At 47.1% G+C, this 20,222-nt stretch overlaps 1 protein-coding gene across 1 annotated transcript in view; it reads right to left on the reverse strand.

Moving 5' to 3' along the window:
• The window catches only part of ANO4 (anoctamin 4), a 414,571-nt gene that overhangs the window by 138,987 nt on the left and 255,362 nt on the right, over window positions 1-20,222 (reverse strand). Inside the window, exon 7 of the mRNA XM_019480982.2 lies at window positions 4,848-4,948. Within this exon, the coding sequence (XP_019336527.2) occupies window positions 4,848-4,948 (101 nt within the window). The remainder of the gene's footprint in view (window positions 1-4,847; window positions 4,949-20,222) is intronic.

Consider the following 20,222-nt stretch of genomic DNA (forward strand, 5'->3'; position numbering starts at 1 on the left):
GCAAAAATGATATGCTATTTAAACAGGGGAACATTTAAAAATGCAGTATAATAGTAACTAAATAACTAAGATATACCCTCACATGCAGTACATATTGGGACAAATGGTGGATATGAGGGAAGTATCCTCCTAAACAGATGGATATTTAGATTGCACAAGCAAAATCAATACGTGCTTGGCAATCAATACGTGCTTGGCACATGCCCCAATGTGCAGCCAGTCTCTCCACCCCTCATACAGGCATGGCTTATTTCAGTTGAAAGTAGAATAAGCTGTGTGGCACTGGGTATGTGTGTGAGGGGCCAGTAAGCAGTCAGACAAGTGCATTGCACTGGATTCTTTTGGCCTAGTAGCAGATTGCTTCTTTATGCTTCCTGTCCCAGAAGGCCTGCAGAGTGATCTCCCTATCAGGTTTGGGTGGAGCCAGATTCCACCCCAATTTCCAGTTGCTCATCTCTTGTTGTTCAGTTATGCAAAGTACCTCTAAGAATTTTGCCCGTTCTTTCAGAAGAGAAATTGAATCTTAAAGCCATTCAAACCTCTAGGATCTTTTCAGGTGTGGATTTGTTAACCATATATCTTACTGCAAGATTTGGATGCCTTATTGAACTCCAGTCCCCTGCTCCTTAAGTCTGACTTTTTTGTCATCCACTGGAGGTCATTATTAAATCAAGGTTGTTTCTATGTATTCTGAAATGTTCCATCATTTAATGCTGATTTATACCAGTTCTGTAAAAGGAAGGGTTCATACCACACAACTCATTCTGCATATTTATCAATATTCTAAAATAACATAGCAATGCCCATGAGTGACCCAGAAGAAATTGTTTGGCAAGTTTCTAAAATAAAAGTTGTATTGCTGCTTTAAACCACAGAGATACAAAAAAGGGTTACTGATCTGGGTTACTTTCCAGAATTCAGAATTTAAATAATGTTATATAGTTTCAAAATCTTTATCGTTCAGAGTGTGGACTAAGGATGAGCTTTTCAAAAACATTCAGTTTTAATCTAACTCCGCTCCTACTGAAGGCAAATGTTCATCATACCCTCACTGAACCCAGGGCTTTGGAAAATTCCACTCATGCTCTTTTGGATTCTATCCCAAATTTCAGAAATAGTTACTCATTTTGGGTGCCCAGCTTCAAACCTCAGTGTACCAATTGCAGAGGTGTTTTCTCCTGATATGGTGTAATGTATTGGCAATTCTAACCAAAATTACTGGGAATTGTGAATAAGGCAACAGGTTTGGGCAAAGTATATACATTACATATATGGTGGTGTAAGGGGCCAAAATCTGGCTAAACCTGTAACAGGACAGAAATTCAGTGCACATAGACTGGTTTAAAAATGGCAGAACCCAGGCCTGAAATAGACTTGGATGGATGTAGCATAAGAATTAATCAGTTTAGGTTAGATCAGTCTATCAAACTTTGTACCAGATCCCCTATTAATTCATGTTAGGTTGCTGTCTGCTGGCATCCCAGAGGCTTTTGTGCCTCCCATCCTGCTTGCCCCCCTCATAGGGAGATGTGCTACCAGTTGTGGAGTGTTCAGCTACTTTGGGTTGTCATGGCCTCAAGCCAGCACAGATATACGCAGGCAAGGGGGGCAGGAAGGGAGGCTGGCACTGAGCAGCAGGGACAGGAGTGCTCCATAAAAGGAAGGATCGGGCCCCTCGGAACAGCACCAGCGGCAACTGAGGAACCCAGTCCTTCCTTCTGCAGAGTGCTCCTGTCCTTGCTGCTTGGTGCAGGGCCTCCTAGGTTTCCTGGCATGTCTTGTTGCAGCTTGGCACCAGCGGCAGCTGCCAAGATGTGCTGGGCAGCCCGGGAGGCTTGCAGAGGCACTCCATAGAAGGAAGAACCAGGCCCCTCAGCTGCTGCTGGTGCCAAGCTATGAGGGATCTGATACTTCCTTCTATGAAGCACTCCTGTCCTCACTGCCTGGCACATCTTGCCAGCTGCTGCTGGTGCTGGGCTCCAGCAAGATGCTCTGGACAGTCCAGGAGGCTCATGCTGGGCAGTGGGGACAGAAGTATTCCCTAGAAGAAAGGACTGAGCCCCTCAGAAGAAGGATTAGGCCCCTTCCTTCTACAGAGCCAGGCCACCTCTGATTGGCTGCCATGCACATCCCCCCCAACCCCTTGCTGTTACCATGGACCCTCTCTCACTCCCAACCCTAGGCTTCCAGGTGAGCCCCAGAGTGAGTCACCATGGCATGCCTGACAGCTCAGCTGGCAGTGATGGTGGTGGCGGGGTGGGGTTCATGGTGACTCCCTCTGGGGTTCTCCTGGAAGTGTTGGCTGGGTGCACGGGAAAGTTCATGGTGACAGCAGGGAGTTGGGGGCATGTGCATGATAGTCAGTCAAGGATGGGCCCCACTCATTTGCACTCAGATGCCCTCGGCAATATCTGGCACACTGAGAGGCATGTGGGAGTGTCCCCTGCTTTCTAGTCTCAGCCACTGCAAGCATCTGCATGTTCCTCCCTCCCACTGAAGGGCAAATGTGTGTTCCATTCACTCTTGATCTAATCTACGCAGCTTAGAGAAACCCATGTAAGTTGGATCAATTTTGCCTTGGACTTTTTGAATGTCTGTACTTAAACTTGGAAACTAGTTCCTTGGTGTGTTCAATTAAGCACTCTGGAAATAGAGGTAACTAAAATTAATGGACACTTCTGAAAACAAATTCTTTTAAAGTTATTTAGTATAAAAACTTTCTATTGGAACATTTCAGTATGCCTCTCTTTCGTAATTTTATAAATATATTATATACATTACTGGCTTCCTATCTTGCAATGACTGTTCAAAGAATAGAGATGAAAATACGCAGCAGGTCAAGAAATCATTTTAATATTTGTACAGATTTTTATATATTCTGAATTATATTAACATTGCTGTCTACTGACACATCTGAGCAGTATGGATCAGGAAGGTCCAAGTTTTCTATAAAAACTAAAATTTGACTTCCTGCTAGATGATGCTCTGATTGACAAGCAGGAGCTATTACCATTATATGTTGGGGCAACTTCATCCCATGGTAATGCCAATGGCATCAAAAGATTAACTTGACTTATTTCTTTCATGCTTTTAGAAAAAAAAAAAATAAGACACTAAATATGCTGGCATTTTTTTCTCCTTTTTAACACTAAACATGCACATACAAGGGGAAAAAAGAGTTTGTCTTAAAATAAAAACTCTAGTACATACAAGGCATGTTTACACATGTACAGGAAACCCTCGCTATTCGTGGGTTCGGCATTCGCAGTTTCAAATATTTATAAATTTATATTCAATTATAAATGCCAAACCCACATTTTAAATATACTTTATACACTTACAGGAGCTCTTTGAGAGCTCCGTGCTTGCTGCTGCTGGGCTCCTGCCACTGCTGCTGGAGCTGTGCCCACCCCCAGCTGCCGGGGGCACTATGTTCATGAATGCAGACTGCATTCATAAACGTAGTGCCTTATTCGCAGATTTCACCATTTGCAGGGGATACAAGAACGTATCCCCCACGAATGGCGAGGGTCAACTGCAGTTACATGTGCCTAAACTTAATGCACCTTTCTTTAAGGTGCATTAAAGCAATTTTGGATGCCTTAATGTGCATTGAAGTGATTTAATGTGCATTATATTTAGGCTCATATAGCTAAATCACATTAGCCCATGTATAGCCATGTTAATGCGCATTAAATGTCTATATGTGGACTAATGTGACCTAGCTAATCACACCTAAATTTGGTACTTGCTTTAAGCAGGTATCACATTTGGGTGGGATTAGCCCCAAATTGCCATTTTTAAGGTGCATTAAGGGGGCATAATTGTGGACACATGGCCTTCATGCGACTTAAAAATGCTGATTTTAGGCTAATACTACATAAAAGGTCCACATGTAGACAAGCCCACAGACTGATTTCCTAATAAAATACAATGGTCTATAGCATATAATGGTATTTTTTTAATGTCAAAATGAGAAAGGGACATCCATAAAGTTTTGGGTACAGCTTTCATCACAGATCATTCATTCTTTGCATATTCTGAGTCTGATTCTCTTGTTTATACCAGGATAAATCAGAAATAACTCCATTTAGATGAGATGTAATTCCCATTAAGTGTGAGGAAAATCAGGCCTTCTCAGTTTAGAAGCTTGGAGAGTTCAAGTGAAGCCCTTAATGTTATTTTAACAGAGAAAAATAAGACTTTAACATCAAAATTGAGATCTGTCATACAAATCATGTTTGATAAAAAGATAAAAAAGCTGTATGATCAGATTAAATTAATTTAGCCACCAACAGCATACAATACAATTTCTATTCTTTCTCCAAAGATAGAAGCATATTTACTATCTGAATGCCATTCTTCTCTTAGATTGGATACTTATTTTTATTCTGTCTATCCCTTAATTTGTACTGTAGAACAGACAATTTACAGGTGCCGAACATACCAGATACGTCCAACAGACATGCACCTTCTGTGCTGCCGTACGTACCTGGATCGTCTCGACCTCCCAATTTCAATGAAATGTCCATTTAAAAAACAGCAGCGCACGAGTATGCAGGGGGCTCCAGCAGTGAAGGGGTTAAAGGGCCTAAGAATAGAATACCCCATGAAAAACAGCAGCGCTGCTACAGTTCGCCTTATTTTAGAATTGATACTGTATGGAAATTGCAGGCATTAACAAGAAATAGCAATGAATATAGTATCTCTGTTGATCTTTTCATATTTTCTAAAGTTGTGAGATAATTCACAGCATAGCTTTTCTGCATCCATTTAATTGTAGTTCTACATTATCTTTACAGTAAATTTTGAATATGGAGGTTAACACAAAATTTATTTACACCTACCTGAAAGGCATTCTTACATTCATTACTTCTGCATATTTGCCTAGGACTTCCCATGGGGCATGAAGCTTCACAAAGATGATGTCGCTGTTGGTTAAAGATGACTGCAACAGAGAAACAAAACCACCACCAGGACTTATTAATGCTTTCAAGTCAAATGAGGTCTGAAGAACAAAGGACCTTCTGCCTCTGTCACTTGTCTTCTCCCATCTGCCTTACTCATCAATTGCAAGAAACTCCCCTTTTACCCAGTACACATGTGTATACCCACACCATTTTGTTTTTGACATTGCTTTGGTGATTACCCTCCAATGGGCCATATCTTCCTCTAGAGGAGGTTGCTCACTACAGAAAAGCCATAGACTTATCCTCATGACTTTGGGCTATCTGTTGTGCCAACGACCAGGGAAATTCTACTGACTATAGAGTATGTGAGGATATTCTCTCCATCCTCACTGCTGTGGTGCAGAGAAGGCTTTTCATGGACCATGCATGCTGAAGTAGATGTCACCCTAACAAAACGGTATATGGCTATGCACAGAAAGGGACATCAGAGTGAATGAGACAGAAATCCAGCTTGATTGGCAGGAAAACTGATTAAACTTAATTGTTACAAAGCTGTGAAACTCCCACAGAATTACATTCTATAACGTAATTTATGACAGTCACACCAACTATCAAAACCCACATGTCGGATGATTTCACTGTTGATATCTTTGCCTTTTAGGCACTGGAGTATAAGCAATAATAACAACCCTAATTCTAAATTAATGCAGTTTAATATTGGTTTGCTGTGAAGCTCCAGTAACTCTAGTGCCTTATGGGCATGTCTACATGTGATACTACATTGCCATAGTCACACACTACAGTGACATAGCATCCATGGGTGTCTACACGTGACCAGCAGCTACTTCACCATACTGGTGTGCTCTCCTGTTATAGCACACCACTACGGCAAGTAGCTACTAAAAATAATTATGCGCTGTGTGTATGGTGCAGTATGGATGGTTACTGCACTGTGTTTTAGTACTTCCAAAAGTACCAGTCCAGTAATAACATTGCCATAGGGTAACGTGTAGATGCACCCTATGAGTGGAAGAAAGATATTTCAGTTTTCTAGTTTTTCCTTCTGTTAGCCCAATAGACATTGAAATGTCAGATGGGTGTTAGTGTGCTATGGTAGTTTGTGATATGTGACAGGAGGATCAAGGGCTCCAGAATTTAAGGAATATGTGTACTTCTTCTCTTAGTACAGAAGAAAAAAAAATCAATACAAAAACAGCTTCCCCCCACCCAGACAGAATATAAAATCCTTTATAACTGAGACACACAACATATTTGCAGGCAAAATGTTATCGATCCTCAAGAAAAAGTGGACAGAATAAAGAACGTGGTAGCAGAAGAGATTTTTTCTGGCTTGAAGGTTTATTTAGAAAAATACTGCAGTTATTTATCTGGTCTATGTCTTTAACTGATAGCATTGTGCAAAATATTTTTACATTAAATGACACAATAGCAACAAAATTCTCAAAGAGGTTTGAACACAAGTCATTAAGAATTGTTCCTGATTTTTATGGCTTTTGAATATACTCCAGGTGATAGTGCATTTGGGCACCACTTTTCTAAGTCTGGCAAATTTCAAACGTCTTCCCTGGGGAATTTTGGCAAAGGGGTACACAGAAAATAGTATTCAGCTCTGCTGCATAAGATGTTTTCTGCAAGCTAGCCCTGAAAAGATAAGATGAAGCCAATGAAGAATGGATGATACTGAAACACAGAACTGGACAGATGCTTGTGGGCCACTGAGTCCAATTGCTGGCATTTCATAGATTTCATAGACATTAGGGCTGGAAGGGACCTCGGAAGATCATTGAGTCCAGCCCCCCGCCCAAAGGGCAGGACGTCAGCTGGGGTCATAGGATCCCAGCAAGATAAGCATCCAGTTTCATCTTGAAGGTGTTCAATGAAGGCGCTTGAACAACCTCCGGTGGCAGGCTGTTCCAGACCTTGGGGGCTCGGACAGTAAAGAAATTCTTCCTTATGTCCAGCCTGAAACGATCTTGTAGTAGTTTGTGACCATTCGTCCTCGTCATCCCTTGGGGCGCTCTGGTGAACAAACGTTCCCCTAGATACTGGTGGTCACCCCTGATAAACTTGTAGGTGGCCATCAGATCACCCCTGAGCCTGCGCTTTTCCAGGCTAAAGAGCCCCAGGGCTCTCAGCCTGTCATCGTAGGGTCTGCTTCCCTGACCTCTGATCATGCGCGTGGCTCTTCTCTGGACTCTCTCAAGCTTCTCCACATCCTTTTTGAATGGTGGAGCCCAAAACTGGATGCAGTACTCCAGCTGCGGCCTCACTAAGGCCGAGTACAGGGGGAGAATGACGTCCCGGGATTTGCTTGAGAAGCATCTATGGATGCAAGCCAGCGTTTTGGTTGCTTTACTAGCTGCAGCATCGCATTGCAGGCTCATGTTCATCTTGTGGTCAATGATGACCCCCAAGTCTCTTTCTTCCATAGTGCTAACCAACATAGCACTGCCGAGCCTATAAGGATGCTGCGGGTTTTTTTTCCCAAGGTGGAGAACCTTGCATTTATCGGCGTTGAACACCATCAGATTCTCATCCGCCCACTTGCTGAGCCTGTCCAGGTCAGCCTGGATCATCCGCCTGTCTTCTGGTGTGGATGCTTTGCCCCAAAGTTTGGTGTCATCGGCGAACTTGGCCAGTCCGCTTCTGACTCCAGTGTCCACATCATTAATGAAGATGTTGAACAGTATGGGTCCAAGGACAGAGCCCTGGGGGACCCCACTGGTCACAGGACACCACGATGAGTGACTTCCATCAATTACTACCCTCTGGGTCTGACCCCGGAGCCAATTTTCCAGCCAGTGGATCGTGGGGGACCCAAGGCGACAATTGGCCAGTTTCTCCAAGAGACGATCATGGGACACCAGATCGAAGGCTTTTTTGAAGTCAAGATATATGACATCAATCTCATCTCCCTTGTCCAGGTGATAGGTCACCTGGTCGTAGAAGGAAATGAGATTGGTCAAGCAAGACCTACCCGCAACAAACCCGTGCTGGCTATCCCTTAAGATGTTGGCGTTGGCCAGTCCATTAAGGATGGCCTCCTTAATAAACTTTTCTAAGATCTTCCCCGGGATAGAAGTCAGGCTGATGGGCCTATAGTTAGCCGGATCCACTTTCCTCCCTTTCTTGAAGATAGGCACCACGTTGGCCTTCTTCCAGTCTTCGGGCACTACACCAGAGCGCCAAGAGTTTTCAAAGATCCGCGCTAGAGGCTGGGCTATGATGCTCGCCAGCTCCTTGAGTACCCTGGGGTGAAGATTGTCAGGGCCGGCTGACTTGAAGGTATCCAGCTTCTCAAGATGTTCCTTCACAAAGTCAGCATTAATGGAGGGCAGGGGATCACCCTCACCCGGACTTCCCGGCCCTATAGCAGGCACGGGCGTCCCATGGGGCTGATGAAAGACCGACGCAAAGTACCTATTTAATAGGTTGGCTTTTTCCTGGGTGTCAGTTGTCAGTTTCCCCATCTGGTTCAGCAGGGGTCCAACGTTGCCCCTGCTTTTCCTCCGGCTTTTCCCCCACGTATCTGAAAAAGGACTTTTTATTGTCCTTGATGCTCAAAGCTAGCTGGAGTTCAGTTGCAGCCTTGGCTTTCCTGGTCTGCTCCCTACAGGACCGGACCAGTGCAGAATAATCCTCCTTGGAGGTGACTCCCATCCTCCATCCTTTGTAGGCCTTTCTTTTTAGCCTCAGGAGGTCTGCTAGGTCCCTGGAGAGCCAGGGGGGCTGCTGTGCCCTCTTGCTGCCTTTCCTCCGAGATGGAATAGACTTAGTTTGTGCATTGAGGATCGCTCCCTTGAGGAGCAACCACTCTTCTTGAACTCCCCTCTCCCTGCGGTCACAGTCCCTTAGGGCCTCACTGACAAGCCTCCTGAGCTTGTCAAAGTCAGCTTTCCTGAAGTCAAGGACTTGCGTGTTGCTGACCGACTTGCCAGCTTTTCGGCGGATGGTGAAGGTGATCAGCTCGTGGTCGCTGTCACCCAGCTTCCCATCGATCACTAGGTCGCCGACTAGGTCCTCCCCAGTAGCCAGCACCAGGTCGAGCAGCGCTTTGCCTCTCATTGGCCCATAGACTTCTTGAGTCAGGTAGAGGTCATCCACGCACGAGAGGAAGCTCTGCGGCCGCTCAGATTTTGCTGAGCGATCCTCCCATGAGATGTCGGGGTAATTGAAGTCACCCATGACAACCATGGTCCTGGAGCAAGCTGCCTCAGCCAGTTCCTGGGCAAACTCCTGGTGTAGCTCAGGACTTTGGGTGGGAGGTCTGTAATAGACTCCCACCATTGTGTCCCCTGTGCCGTGTTCCCCACGGATTTTAACCCAGAGGGTCTCCAGCCGTCCACCCTGGTCGCCAATATCGGCTTGCAGGGACGCGTAGCTTTCCTTAACATAGAGAGCTACACCCCCGCCCCTTTTCTCTACACGATCCCTCCTGTACAGGGTATAGCCATCTATCCCCGTGGTCCAGTCATGGGTGGAGTCCCACCAGGTCTCCGTGATCCCTATGACATCGTAACTGTTTGCACTGAGCAGGAGGATGAGCTCCTCCTGCTTATTCCCCAAGCTCCTGGCATTTGTGTACAGGCAGGCAAGCGCCCCCTGGGGGGCTCCTTCCTTGCCCACAGATTTTACTAGGGCTGGGGCTGGGGCAGGCTCCCTTGGGTGCCATGATCCGCTGGCTTTGCAAGATTTGCTCAGCGGGCCAGCAGTGGCGGTCGTGCCTCCGTCCCCCAGCGGGCTTAGTTTAAAGCCCGGTGGAGCAGGTCAGCCAGTCTGGCTGAGAAGAGCCTCCTCCCTAGGGGAGAGAGGTGGAGACCATCTCTTCCCAGCAGCTCGCTGCCTCTCTCGCCAAAGAGCGGGCTGTGGTCATGAAAGCCAAAGCCTTCCTGACGACACCAGCGCCGCAGTCTTTGGTTGACCACATAGATCCTCCTGTCCCTTCTCAGCCCATAGCCTGAGACTGGGAGGATCGACGAGAACACCACCTGTGCCCCCAGACCCTTAAGCCCCGCTCCCAAATCCCTGTAGCGCCTCATGACCTGGCTGGGAGTGCTCCGAGCCGTGTCATTGGTGCCCACATGAATAAGGAGCATGGGATAGCGGTCTGTGGGTTTGAGGAGCTTGGGGATCCTCTCCGCAATGCCCCGGATGCGGGCCCCTGGGAAGCAGCAGACTTGCCGGGCTAAGGGGTCAGGGTGGCAGATTGGCCCCTCCGTCCCCCTCAGGAGGGAGTCTCCCACAACAAACACCTTACGTTTTGTCTTGGGGAGAGCAGGGGCAGGAGTTGCAGTTGGGCCCATGTTGCCTGTGGGGGCCGGCAACTCAGCAGGCTCTGCTGGGGCAGCAAGAGGTGCATACCTGTTGCTCAGTTCTGGCGGGGGAGGGGCCTTGGTGCGGCGGGCCTTAGGGCCCTTGACCACCTTGGTCCATGCCCCTGGCTGGACACAGCAGGAGGTCCCAGAGTCCTCCTCTGGCCTGGAGGGAGACTGTGATCTACCCTCTGCTTCCCGGGGGAGAAGGGCCTGGCAGTAGGAGTCTATCTCCTGCTCGCAGTCCCTGATGGCACGCAGTCTGTGGACTGTGGCCTGGAGCTCCTCCAGCTGGCGCGTCAGAGACCCCAAAAGGGAGCAGACCCCGCAAGGGGAGGTCGCCATGCTCCCAGGCCCCAGAGCCTGAAAAAGGGACAGGCAGCCCCCGCAGCCGAGAGCCAGGGGCTCCGTCTGCGTGGAGCCCGGAACCAGGGGCTCCGTCTGGGTGGCCGTCTCTGAGGTGCCAGAGGGGGGGGCCGTGGAGCCCGAGGGGACCCTCGGGGTGCGGCGCGTGCCCATCTGTGTCATGCCTCAGGTAGGCTGGCTACGGCTGGGACTGCCTACCCTGGGGGGTGCGCAGGCAGGGTCTGGCGCCCTCCCGCACGCCCTCCCGCGCGAACTCCACGCTAACTCACGCGCCGGCAGAGAAGCGCGCCTGTTTGTGCAGCCTGTTCGTGCGGCTCCGGTCGTGTGGCTCCCTGGGGGGCTGGGCGAAGTAGGGGCCTGGGCGGGGCTTGACCTGGCCCGGCTCCACTCAGCTGCCGCCTCCCACACACACACTAAGGGGGTTAGCCCCTTCTCTCCACGGGCCCCGCTTACCCCGGCTGCGCTGGGGGTCAGCGGGGGGCTCCGCAGCTGCTGGAGGGTTTCTGGGGGGCTTCTGGGGAGCAGGGGCGCAGCGAGCTTTCACCCGCGCGTCTCTTGCCGCTCCCGCGTCTAACTGGGCTTTTTCCCGGTCGGCGGGCCCTTTTAAACTGCGCGCATGCGCAGTGGGCCTGCCGTCGAGGAAGCTGCTCTTAAGGCAAATACGGGGGCCCTGCCCGGGATTTGGGGGACCCTGCCTTACTGGAGGGGGGCTGGTGAGTACCCCCCCTTCTCTCTCTCTCTCTCCCTGGGGGGCTGGGCCAAGTAGGGGCCTGGGCGGGGCTTGACCTGGCCCGGCTCCACTCAGCTGCCGCCTCCCACACACACACTACGGGGGTTAGCCCCTTCTCTCCACGGGCCCCGCTTACCCCGGCTGCGCTGGGGGTCAGCGGGGGGCTCCGCGGCTGCTGGGGGGCTTCGGGGGAGCGGGGGCGCAGCGAGCTTTCACCCGCGCGTCTCTCGCCGCTCCCGCGTCTCAATTTATAGGCGATTGTTACCCAAAGGACTCCTCCAAACCACCAATGCAAGCCTTCACCCAAAAGCAAAAAAGCATAATACAGTTCCATTAAATATTTCCTCTAGGAACTGTTAAACCTCATGTACAAAGGGATACTGGGTCTAGGTACCCATTAATAGCATATGGAGAGGCATGGAACTTGCTCAGTGAAATGCAACTACTCCAAATTTCCCTTAAATTTGGTGACTGAATTCTTTCAGGAGGCTAATGGGAGCCCTTTCCACTTTGATTTGAACACTACAAAACTTAGCACTTGAGTTGCAGAAGCATGACTGGATGGATAGTCTGCTATTTCATGTCAGATGATTATGATCTGATTTTGATTTCTAAAATGTTTAACATTTCCCTTTCCATGGAAAACTGTAAAAATCTGTAAGTGCTCAACGCAAATTAAAAAAAATCCTTATTATATAAGCTGTGCTTTCTAATACCTTGTAATACTTACTATCTAATCAGCTTTTAATCTACAGTAAATCTAAACAAAATATATGTGGCAGCACTTCAGTCTTCTTCAGAGGAAAGAGATGATGAGTTGTAAAGTTATTAATATAGAATTCAAATTCTCATGGGGTTCTGAATAGTTAACATTCATGTGGGGAAAAAAGAAATGCTAAAATAAGAAACAAAAGAAGAGAAACAACACTACATGGAGAAATAATTGCATGAAATACATCTTTTTCTATGTTGAAAAGGAAAAAATAGGTGTCAATAAAACATCTGAAAGAAAATACCCAGTAAATTATCTTTGTTACAAAAATACTTAAATGGCTGGCTTCTGTTAATATTCTCATTTAGATAAGAAATTAAATACAGTATATCTCTGTTTCTAGATGCCTCACCCATGCTTCATCTATAGTTTTCTCTCTAGTATGTTATTAGTGAGTAGGTGGTATTTATACTTAGAACTTGCTTACAGAGTTGCAGGTAAGCAACAAATAATAGGGACTATCTAATTCTTAAAATGGATTTGTATTCTCTCCTTTCAGATTTTCTACCCCCCCCCTTCTTTTTTGCAAAAGACAAAGCATTTCTTGATTATAATAACCACTCTCTACACAAAAGCTTCCATTTTATTAAAACTTTGAAGGCTTGTACCCCAATAATTTTTTTCCTTCCCAGCATTTGCATTCTGGCTGGTCAGGCATTGTTTACTGGGCTCAGTTTACAGTTCTGGGGATTTTAACAGGACATCCAACTCCTTCATTTAGATACCCAGACTGGCACATAGATGTGTTGAGTCCTAAATGCTACGTTGTAAATTGTAATGTTGGACTGGTATGTCCTACTTCAAGGCCCACATGTGAAAATGGAGTTTACAGTCTCTTCTTTCCCAGTTAAGTTCAGAATTCTAACAGCAGAGTACAGCACAATGGCCAAAGGTTCAAACAAGGGGAAGCTTAGTATTTCATTAACCATCCTCTTCAAATGAGGGGAGACATTTGACTTCTAAAAGCTACATACAAAGAGAATACGTAAACAACCCTTTAGAGTAAGCAGCATGTACCACAGCTTTCCAGAGATTTTAGACAGATGATGACTGCAAGGAAGTGTTTAACATCTCTTGCATTCTGAGTGCACACATGTTAGGCTTAATTCCCTTCTGCTGATTCAAAGAGGTACTTCCCGAACATCCCTACATCAGCAAGGCCTTATGCTCATGAGAGGAATTCAGCCTCAAGGAAGGAGAGATGGCATAAGGATAGGTGCCTCCTTCAAGTTTTCTGCTAGATAAGGGACACTTCTGGTCCTGCTGGGGCTTCACAGACAGTCCACTGGTAAAAAGTTTGTCAGGGATGTACTGAAACAATTAACTTCCGGGCAGCCCTGGACGCAAAGCCCCTTCCAGTGAGTACAATCTTCAGGCCATGTTGAATGCCTAGAGCTTGCTAGTGGAAGAGAGTTGCCAACTTATTTTCCACAGATTCATCCTCCCCTCGTCCAGTTTACTTTCCATGCCAGGGAACACTGGGCTTCAGTTTATGCCAGGGAAAGATATCATTAAGCAGACTGAATGTGGGTCTTTTCCTTTATTATTACTTAATATAAAATTACCTGATCATTGTTAGCAAGAAAAAACAGAGATTATTCAAATCACTTGAATCCTCTAGCTGCTGGTCTAAAACAATGTATTGTACCAGGAAATCTGGAATTTTAAAATACATTTTAAAAAAGAAAATGTCCCATTTTTCTAAAGGGCCTGAAGGGTTTTGCTTATTAAAAAGTGTGGAGCAGAAAAGTCAGTTTTTTATGTTGCTTACACAAAAAACATAAGGCCATATTAATCCCCTCTGCAACATAAATCAAACGATATCAATATAGGTGGACAATATGCAGCCAAGTGATGGGGGAGAAGAAGAAATAAAACATGGCAGAGGAGTTCAAGGAAGGGCCAGCAAAACAGATTGGCTAATGGTAATAAGAACAAGATTGAGAACAAGGATAATGCTTGGATCTAAACCAGGATACTAATCCCTGCAATTTACCACCATGCGACAATTATCTGGTGTTCAATGTAGTCTCAAACCAATGTTCAGTGTAGTTAGTAGTTTTAAGCTAGTCCTAGAGGAAAGGCATAAGCACTAAAAACAGAGTTCACTCTAATAATCTGTACTGCTTTGGCAGTCATCAGAAGGGTCAGAACTGAATCCACAAGGATTACTTGAGTATAAACCTCTGTTGGGGGCGAGTCTTGTAAAATATTTGAACTTCTCTTCAGAAGAAAAGAACTAGTTTGGGGCCAAAAAAGGGCTTTCATGAAAACTCAACATTTCCAGTGTAAGGCAGACATTTTTCATCAAAAATGTTCAGTCAAAAATGCAATGAGAAAACAACTGTTGGTTGATTTTTTTTCCAACCAGCCATATTTATTACCCTTTCATCTCTAGAGCTACTGCTTTCAGCTCCAGCTTCTCGAACGAGACAGTGGGTGCATCTATACGAGACGTTTACTGCAGTTGCCTAATTAGCTCTGCAGTGAATTCTCAATGTCTACATGTGCTGCCCTATTAGACCGCAGGGAACTAATTAACTCCACCACAGGTTACTACCTGTAAACACAAATACTATGCTGTGGCGGTGATCTTTAGTGAACAGCAATGCATGTGCAGATGCTGATGGACCTGGCTGGGGTATGAGGGTGCATACGTGCAGAGCTGCTTGATGGCTAGCCTTGCACTGTAGCATCCTCGTGCCCCAGCCAGCCCCTCCACAGCACATTGAGCCAGGTCTGAGCAGCCCCAGGCTAGCAGGCTGACCCCCTGGGCCTCTTGCCAGCCAGGGCTGCTCTGACCCAGCTCAATATGCTGCAGTCCTGGGTGCACGTTCCAATATGGCGCCTGGGAGCAATAAACACCAGTGTTCTCTGCACTGGAGTTTATTGCTCCATGATAATAGCATGTGTAGATGTATCTGGTGTGATGAAATTTGCATTAGTCCCTGCCTAGATTGTACCTATCCAGGTTTAATGGGCTTCACTCTCCAGTACCATTAACACATGATTCTCCCAAGCCTTATTTTCTTTTAATTGGTAAAAGGGACTGGCTCAAAACTGAACTTCTGTAATTCATGGAAGTAAAATATAGAAAGTGTTTGATAATTGCATAAAGAACCTTCCACAGTCTACATCTGATATGTGAAATCTTCATTACTTCCTAACCTTTCTTGGTCTTGTTAACTGAACCTTTACAAGACTATATCATCCTCATTAGGACTAGAATACATTTCTGTTCTCCAGGTGTACATTTTGCTGCCTTGCCTTTTGGATAAAATTGTCTTTCTATTTTAATAACACAATTCATGCTGGCACTTAATTTCTGAAAAAAACAAACCAACCACAAACCTGATGAAGAAACTGATCACTGTCTTTTTCTCCAATATAAATATATCTGCACAGGTACAAAATGAGTCAAATAATAACTGCATGTGGCTCCTTCCTTAGTTGAGCTCTATTATACCAGCAGCTGGACCCAGAAAAAACTTGCAAAGGATAGGTTTCAGTTAAGTTTTATTTCTTGTTTTATTATTTTTAATTTAGGAAGCATTCACAAAATGGGTCTTAATGCCCAGCTAATATAATGCTTGGATGCCAAACCCAAGTACACATCTGAAGGTGCTTCAAGTCCACAGAAACTTTGTAGGGCATAATTTTCAAAAATATTTACTGCTGACCAACCTTTGTTCTCATTAAAGTCAATACCACTGGTTTCAGGGAACCAGAATGATCCTGACATTCAGAATTTCTGAAAGTCCCTCCTGTATTTGCAGATGGTCCCTCTCTTCAGGGATCAGGGAAGGGGATTAAAGACCCTGATGTGGAAATTTCTCAAATATTTTCTAGCCATTGGAAAACTTCTGCTTGCTATAAACTGCATTTTAAGCCATAACATTTTGGAAGATGCACTTTAACAAAAACATTACTTGTTTCCAATGGATATGAAGATAGGAAAAGAGTTATCCACTTTATAAATCTGGAGGATGTTAATATGATATCTCCAATCAAAGAATTATCATTCTTTTATCTTCCTTGTAACTATTACGTAGGCACCTGCAAAAGCAATGCAATTATTTGTGTGTGCATGCGTGTTCATGTGTACAGCAAAGGGGAAAAGAAAGACAGACTTCTCATAATTTACATGATCAGTATTTAGAGACTGATATAAAAAAAAAAAAATCAATGCGCCTATCCTTTTTGGGCCTTTCCCATAAAAGAAAGAGGCTAAAGGAAAAGTATCCTGGAATTGTAAGAGGAATGAGATATAAATCAGAGGTCAGGCATGACCTGGTACCTGTGGTAGCTGACACACATAGGAGGAGTGGTAACTTCTGGTTGCCACTGTGCCAGCAGTATGATTGTATGGGTCATGGCAGTTGTTCTTTCCTGCCCTCTGCAACTCGCACCAAGTCAGTGACCATGGTGGTTGCCCTGGTCATCCTGCTCTAGTTATACCACTAGTCCCAATAAATTAATAAATAAATAAATAAGTGAATATGGATTTTTCTGGGTGTTCAGGCACTTTCAATTATTATAAAGAGATACAATTACTCTTGTTGAGATCAGCATGCAGCAAGGAGGAGAAAAATAGGAGACAATATTGGCAAGTATTTGGGCCAGAGGACCACGTAGGGAGTGTGGGTGAGGTGCTGTGGGCCAGGTCAGTGCCTTCCTCTCCCCACGACAGCTCAACAAAACTCCCTAAGTGGTCTTCCAGCCCAAATAATTGCCTAGCCCTGGGCAGAGAGATTAAAAGTTAGGGCAACCTAACCTTTGTTCCTCCCTTCTCCCCCTCCCCCATCCCAAGTCCCCAGTATGTGGCCAGGTCAGGCAGAAGCCTCACCAGCTCCACCCATGTGGCACATTAAAAGGAAACCTTTTAAGATGATTAACACCATGAGCTGGTAGGCAGGAATACAGCATGGCACCACCCAGCCCAGCTGTGTGCCAAGGACTCGGCTAGGGACAGATATTAAAAAAGCTGGAGCCTGAATTGATTTAATCTTTGCAGGTTAGTCTAGCCTGCCTAGGCGGAACCAATTTGCAAGTGTATAGACATTCCATTTTCACCCAGGAAATGCAGGCACATGCCTGCAGTGGCTCAGCACAGAAGCCAGGGGGTACTAAAGCAGCTCTCAGCCGTAGGGAAGCTGTGCTGAGTGGGCATGACCAGCCCCAGCAGTAGCCATGCCCCCACTCCTGTCACTGGAACAGCAAGGGTGCAGGGACCGTGACGGAGGCAGCAGCCTCTCTCATGGTTTCCCAGGGAGTGCAAGCCTCTTCCCAGTGGAGGGGCTGCACTGTGGGTGGGGGCGGGAGTGCAGTGGACTGGTCAGAGCTGCCACAGACTGCGCAGTGTGAGTAGCGGCACTGGGGCTCGGAGGGGTGGCCATATCCCCCCAAGCTCTCCCTAGTGCTGTTTCTGTTCACCCTGCAGTCTGTGGCAGCTCTGCCCACCCTGCCCTGCTCCTGCCCGCAGCTGCCCCTGTCATGGTCCCTGCCCCCTGGCTGATCCAGTGGCAGTGATGGGGGCATGGTCAGAGGCCAGCTGGAATGGCCCCCTTAGGTGAGGGGGCAGGGAGGGGGATTATTTCCCTCCTCCCTCCAGTGTCTGGCAGAGGGGACACAGAGGGAGCTTATTACACCACTTGCCCCATGCAGGGAGTGATTGGCAGCAGTCAGGACTAGCAAACCCTGGCTGTGGTCCCTCAGGGGCAAAGCGGGGAATAACCCTCCCTGCCCTCTCTGCCTCAGGGGGCCATGTGGGACAGTGTCTAGTGATTCATAGATTCATAGATGTTAGGGTCGGAAGGGACCTCAATAGATCGAGTCCAACCCCCTGCATAGGCAGGAAAGAGTGCTGGGTCTAGATGACCCCAGCTAGATGGTTATCTAATCTCCTTTTGAAGACCCCCCAGGGTAGGGGAGAGCACCACCTCCCTTGGGAGCCCGTTCCAGACCTTGGCCACTCTAACTGTGAAGAAGTTCTTCCTAATGTCCAGTCTAAATCTGCTCTCTGCTAGCTTGTGGCCATTATTTCTTGTAACCCCCGGGGGCGCCTTGGTGAATAAATACTCACCAATTCCCTTCTGTGTCCCCGTGATGAACTTATAGGCAGCCACAAGGTCGCCTCTCAACCTTCTCTTGTGGAGGCTGAAAAGGTCCAGTTTCTCTAGTCTCTCCTCGTAGGGCTTGGTCTGCAGGCCCTTAACCATACGAGTGGCCCTTCTCTGGACCCTCTCCAGGTTATCCACATCCCTCTTGAAGTGCGGTGCCCAGAATTGCATGCAGTACTCCAACTGCGGTCTGACCAGCGCCCGATAGAGGGGAAGTATCACCTCCTTGGACCTATTCGTCATGCATCTGCTGATGCACGATAAAGTGCCATTGGCTTTTCTGATGGCTTCGTCACACTGCCGACTCATGTTCATCTTGGAGTCCACTAGGACTCCAAGATCCCTTTCCACTTCCGTGCCACCCAGCAGGTCATTCCCTAGGCTGTAGGTGTGCTGGACATTTTTCCTCCCTAGATGCAGCACTTTGCATTTCTCCTTGTTGAACTGCATTCTGTTGTTTTCTGCCCACTTGTCCAACCTGTCCAGGTCTGCTTGCAGCTGTTCCCTGCCCTCCGGCATGTCCACATCTCCCCATAGCTTTGTGTCATCTGCAAACTTGGACAGAATACATTTCACTCCCTCGTCCAAGTCACTGATGAAGACATTAAAGAGTATCGGTCCAAGGACCGAACCCTGCGGGACCCCACTGTCCACACCCTTCCAGGTCGAAGCCGACCCATCTACCACGACTCTCTGGGTGCGGCCCTCCAGCCAATTCGCCACCCACCGGACTGTGTAGTCATCCAAGTCACAGCCTCTTAACTTGTTCACGAGTATGGGGTGGGATACCGTATCGAAGGCCTTCCTGAAGTCTAAGTATACGACATCCACCCCTCCTCCTGTGTCCAGGTGTTTCGTAACCTGGTCATAAAAAGAGACTAGATTGGTCAGGCACGATCTGCCTGCCACGAACCTGTGCTGGTTTCCCCTCAACATAATTTGTCCTGCCAGGCTCTCGCAAATGTGAGCCTTGATAATTTTTTCAAAGACTTTGCCAAGGATGGAGGTGAGACTGACTGGCCTATAGCTTCCCAGGTCCTCCTTCCTCCCCTTCTTGAAAATGGGGACCACGTTGGCCCTTTTCCAGTCCTCCGGGACTTGGCCTGTGTGCCACGAGCGTTCGAATATTCCCGCCAGTGGCTCTGCAATGATGTCGGCCAGTGCCTTCAGCACCCTCGGATGGAGCTCATCCGGGCCTGCCGACTTAAAGGCATCCAGTTCTTCCAAGTGACTCTGTACCATCTCAGGGTCTACGCATGGAAGTCTGGCACCTTGCTGCTGCCTCTCTACAATCTCAGTGAGAGACTTGTCGTGCCCCTCACTTAGGAACACTGAGGCAAAGAACTCGTTGAGGAGTTCAGCCTTGGCCCCCCTGTCTGTCACCAGTTGTTTCTGCCCATTTAGCAGGGGTCCTATTCCTCCCTGGGCCTTCCTTTTACTCCCTATATATCTAAAATACAATTTCTTGTTGTCCTTTACTTGGGATGCCATCCTCAGCTCCATGCCTCCCTACAAGCACGAGCAGAGGAGGTATATTCATCTTTGGTGATCTCTCCCTGTTTCCACTTTTTATGTGCTCCCCTTTTGGCCCTTAGGCTGCCCTGGATTTCTGCGGTCAGCCAGGGAAGCCTCCTGGCCCCTTTCCCTCTTTTACCCCGCACGGGGATCGTCTCGCTTTGTGCCAGAAGGATCATTTCCTTAAGGCACAGCCACCCTTCTTGGGCTCCCATCATTTCAAAACTCCTACTCTGCAGTGCGTCCTTGACTAATCGCCTGAGTTCATTTAAATCAGCTTTCCTAAAGTCTAGTACTTTCACCCTACTAGTTACCTTACCCACTTGACGTCTTATGGTGAATTCTATTATTAGGTGATCACTGTCCCCCAGATGGCTACTAATCTGTAGGTCCCCTACCATGTCATCCCCCATTGCCAATACCAGATCCAGTATGGCATTCCCCCTAGTGGGACCATGTACCTCCTGTGTCAGGTGG

This window comes from Alligator mississippiensis, chromosome 4, assembly GCF_030867095.1.
Source record: "Alligator mississippiensis isolate rAllMis1 chromosome 4, rAllMis1, whole genome shotgun sequence".
Lineage (NCBI taxonomy): Eukaryota > Metazoa > Chordata > Crocodylia > Alligatoridae > Alligator > Alligator mississippiensis.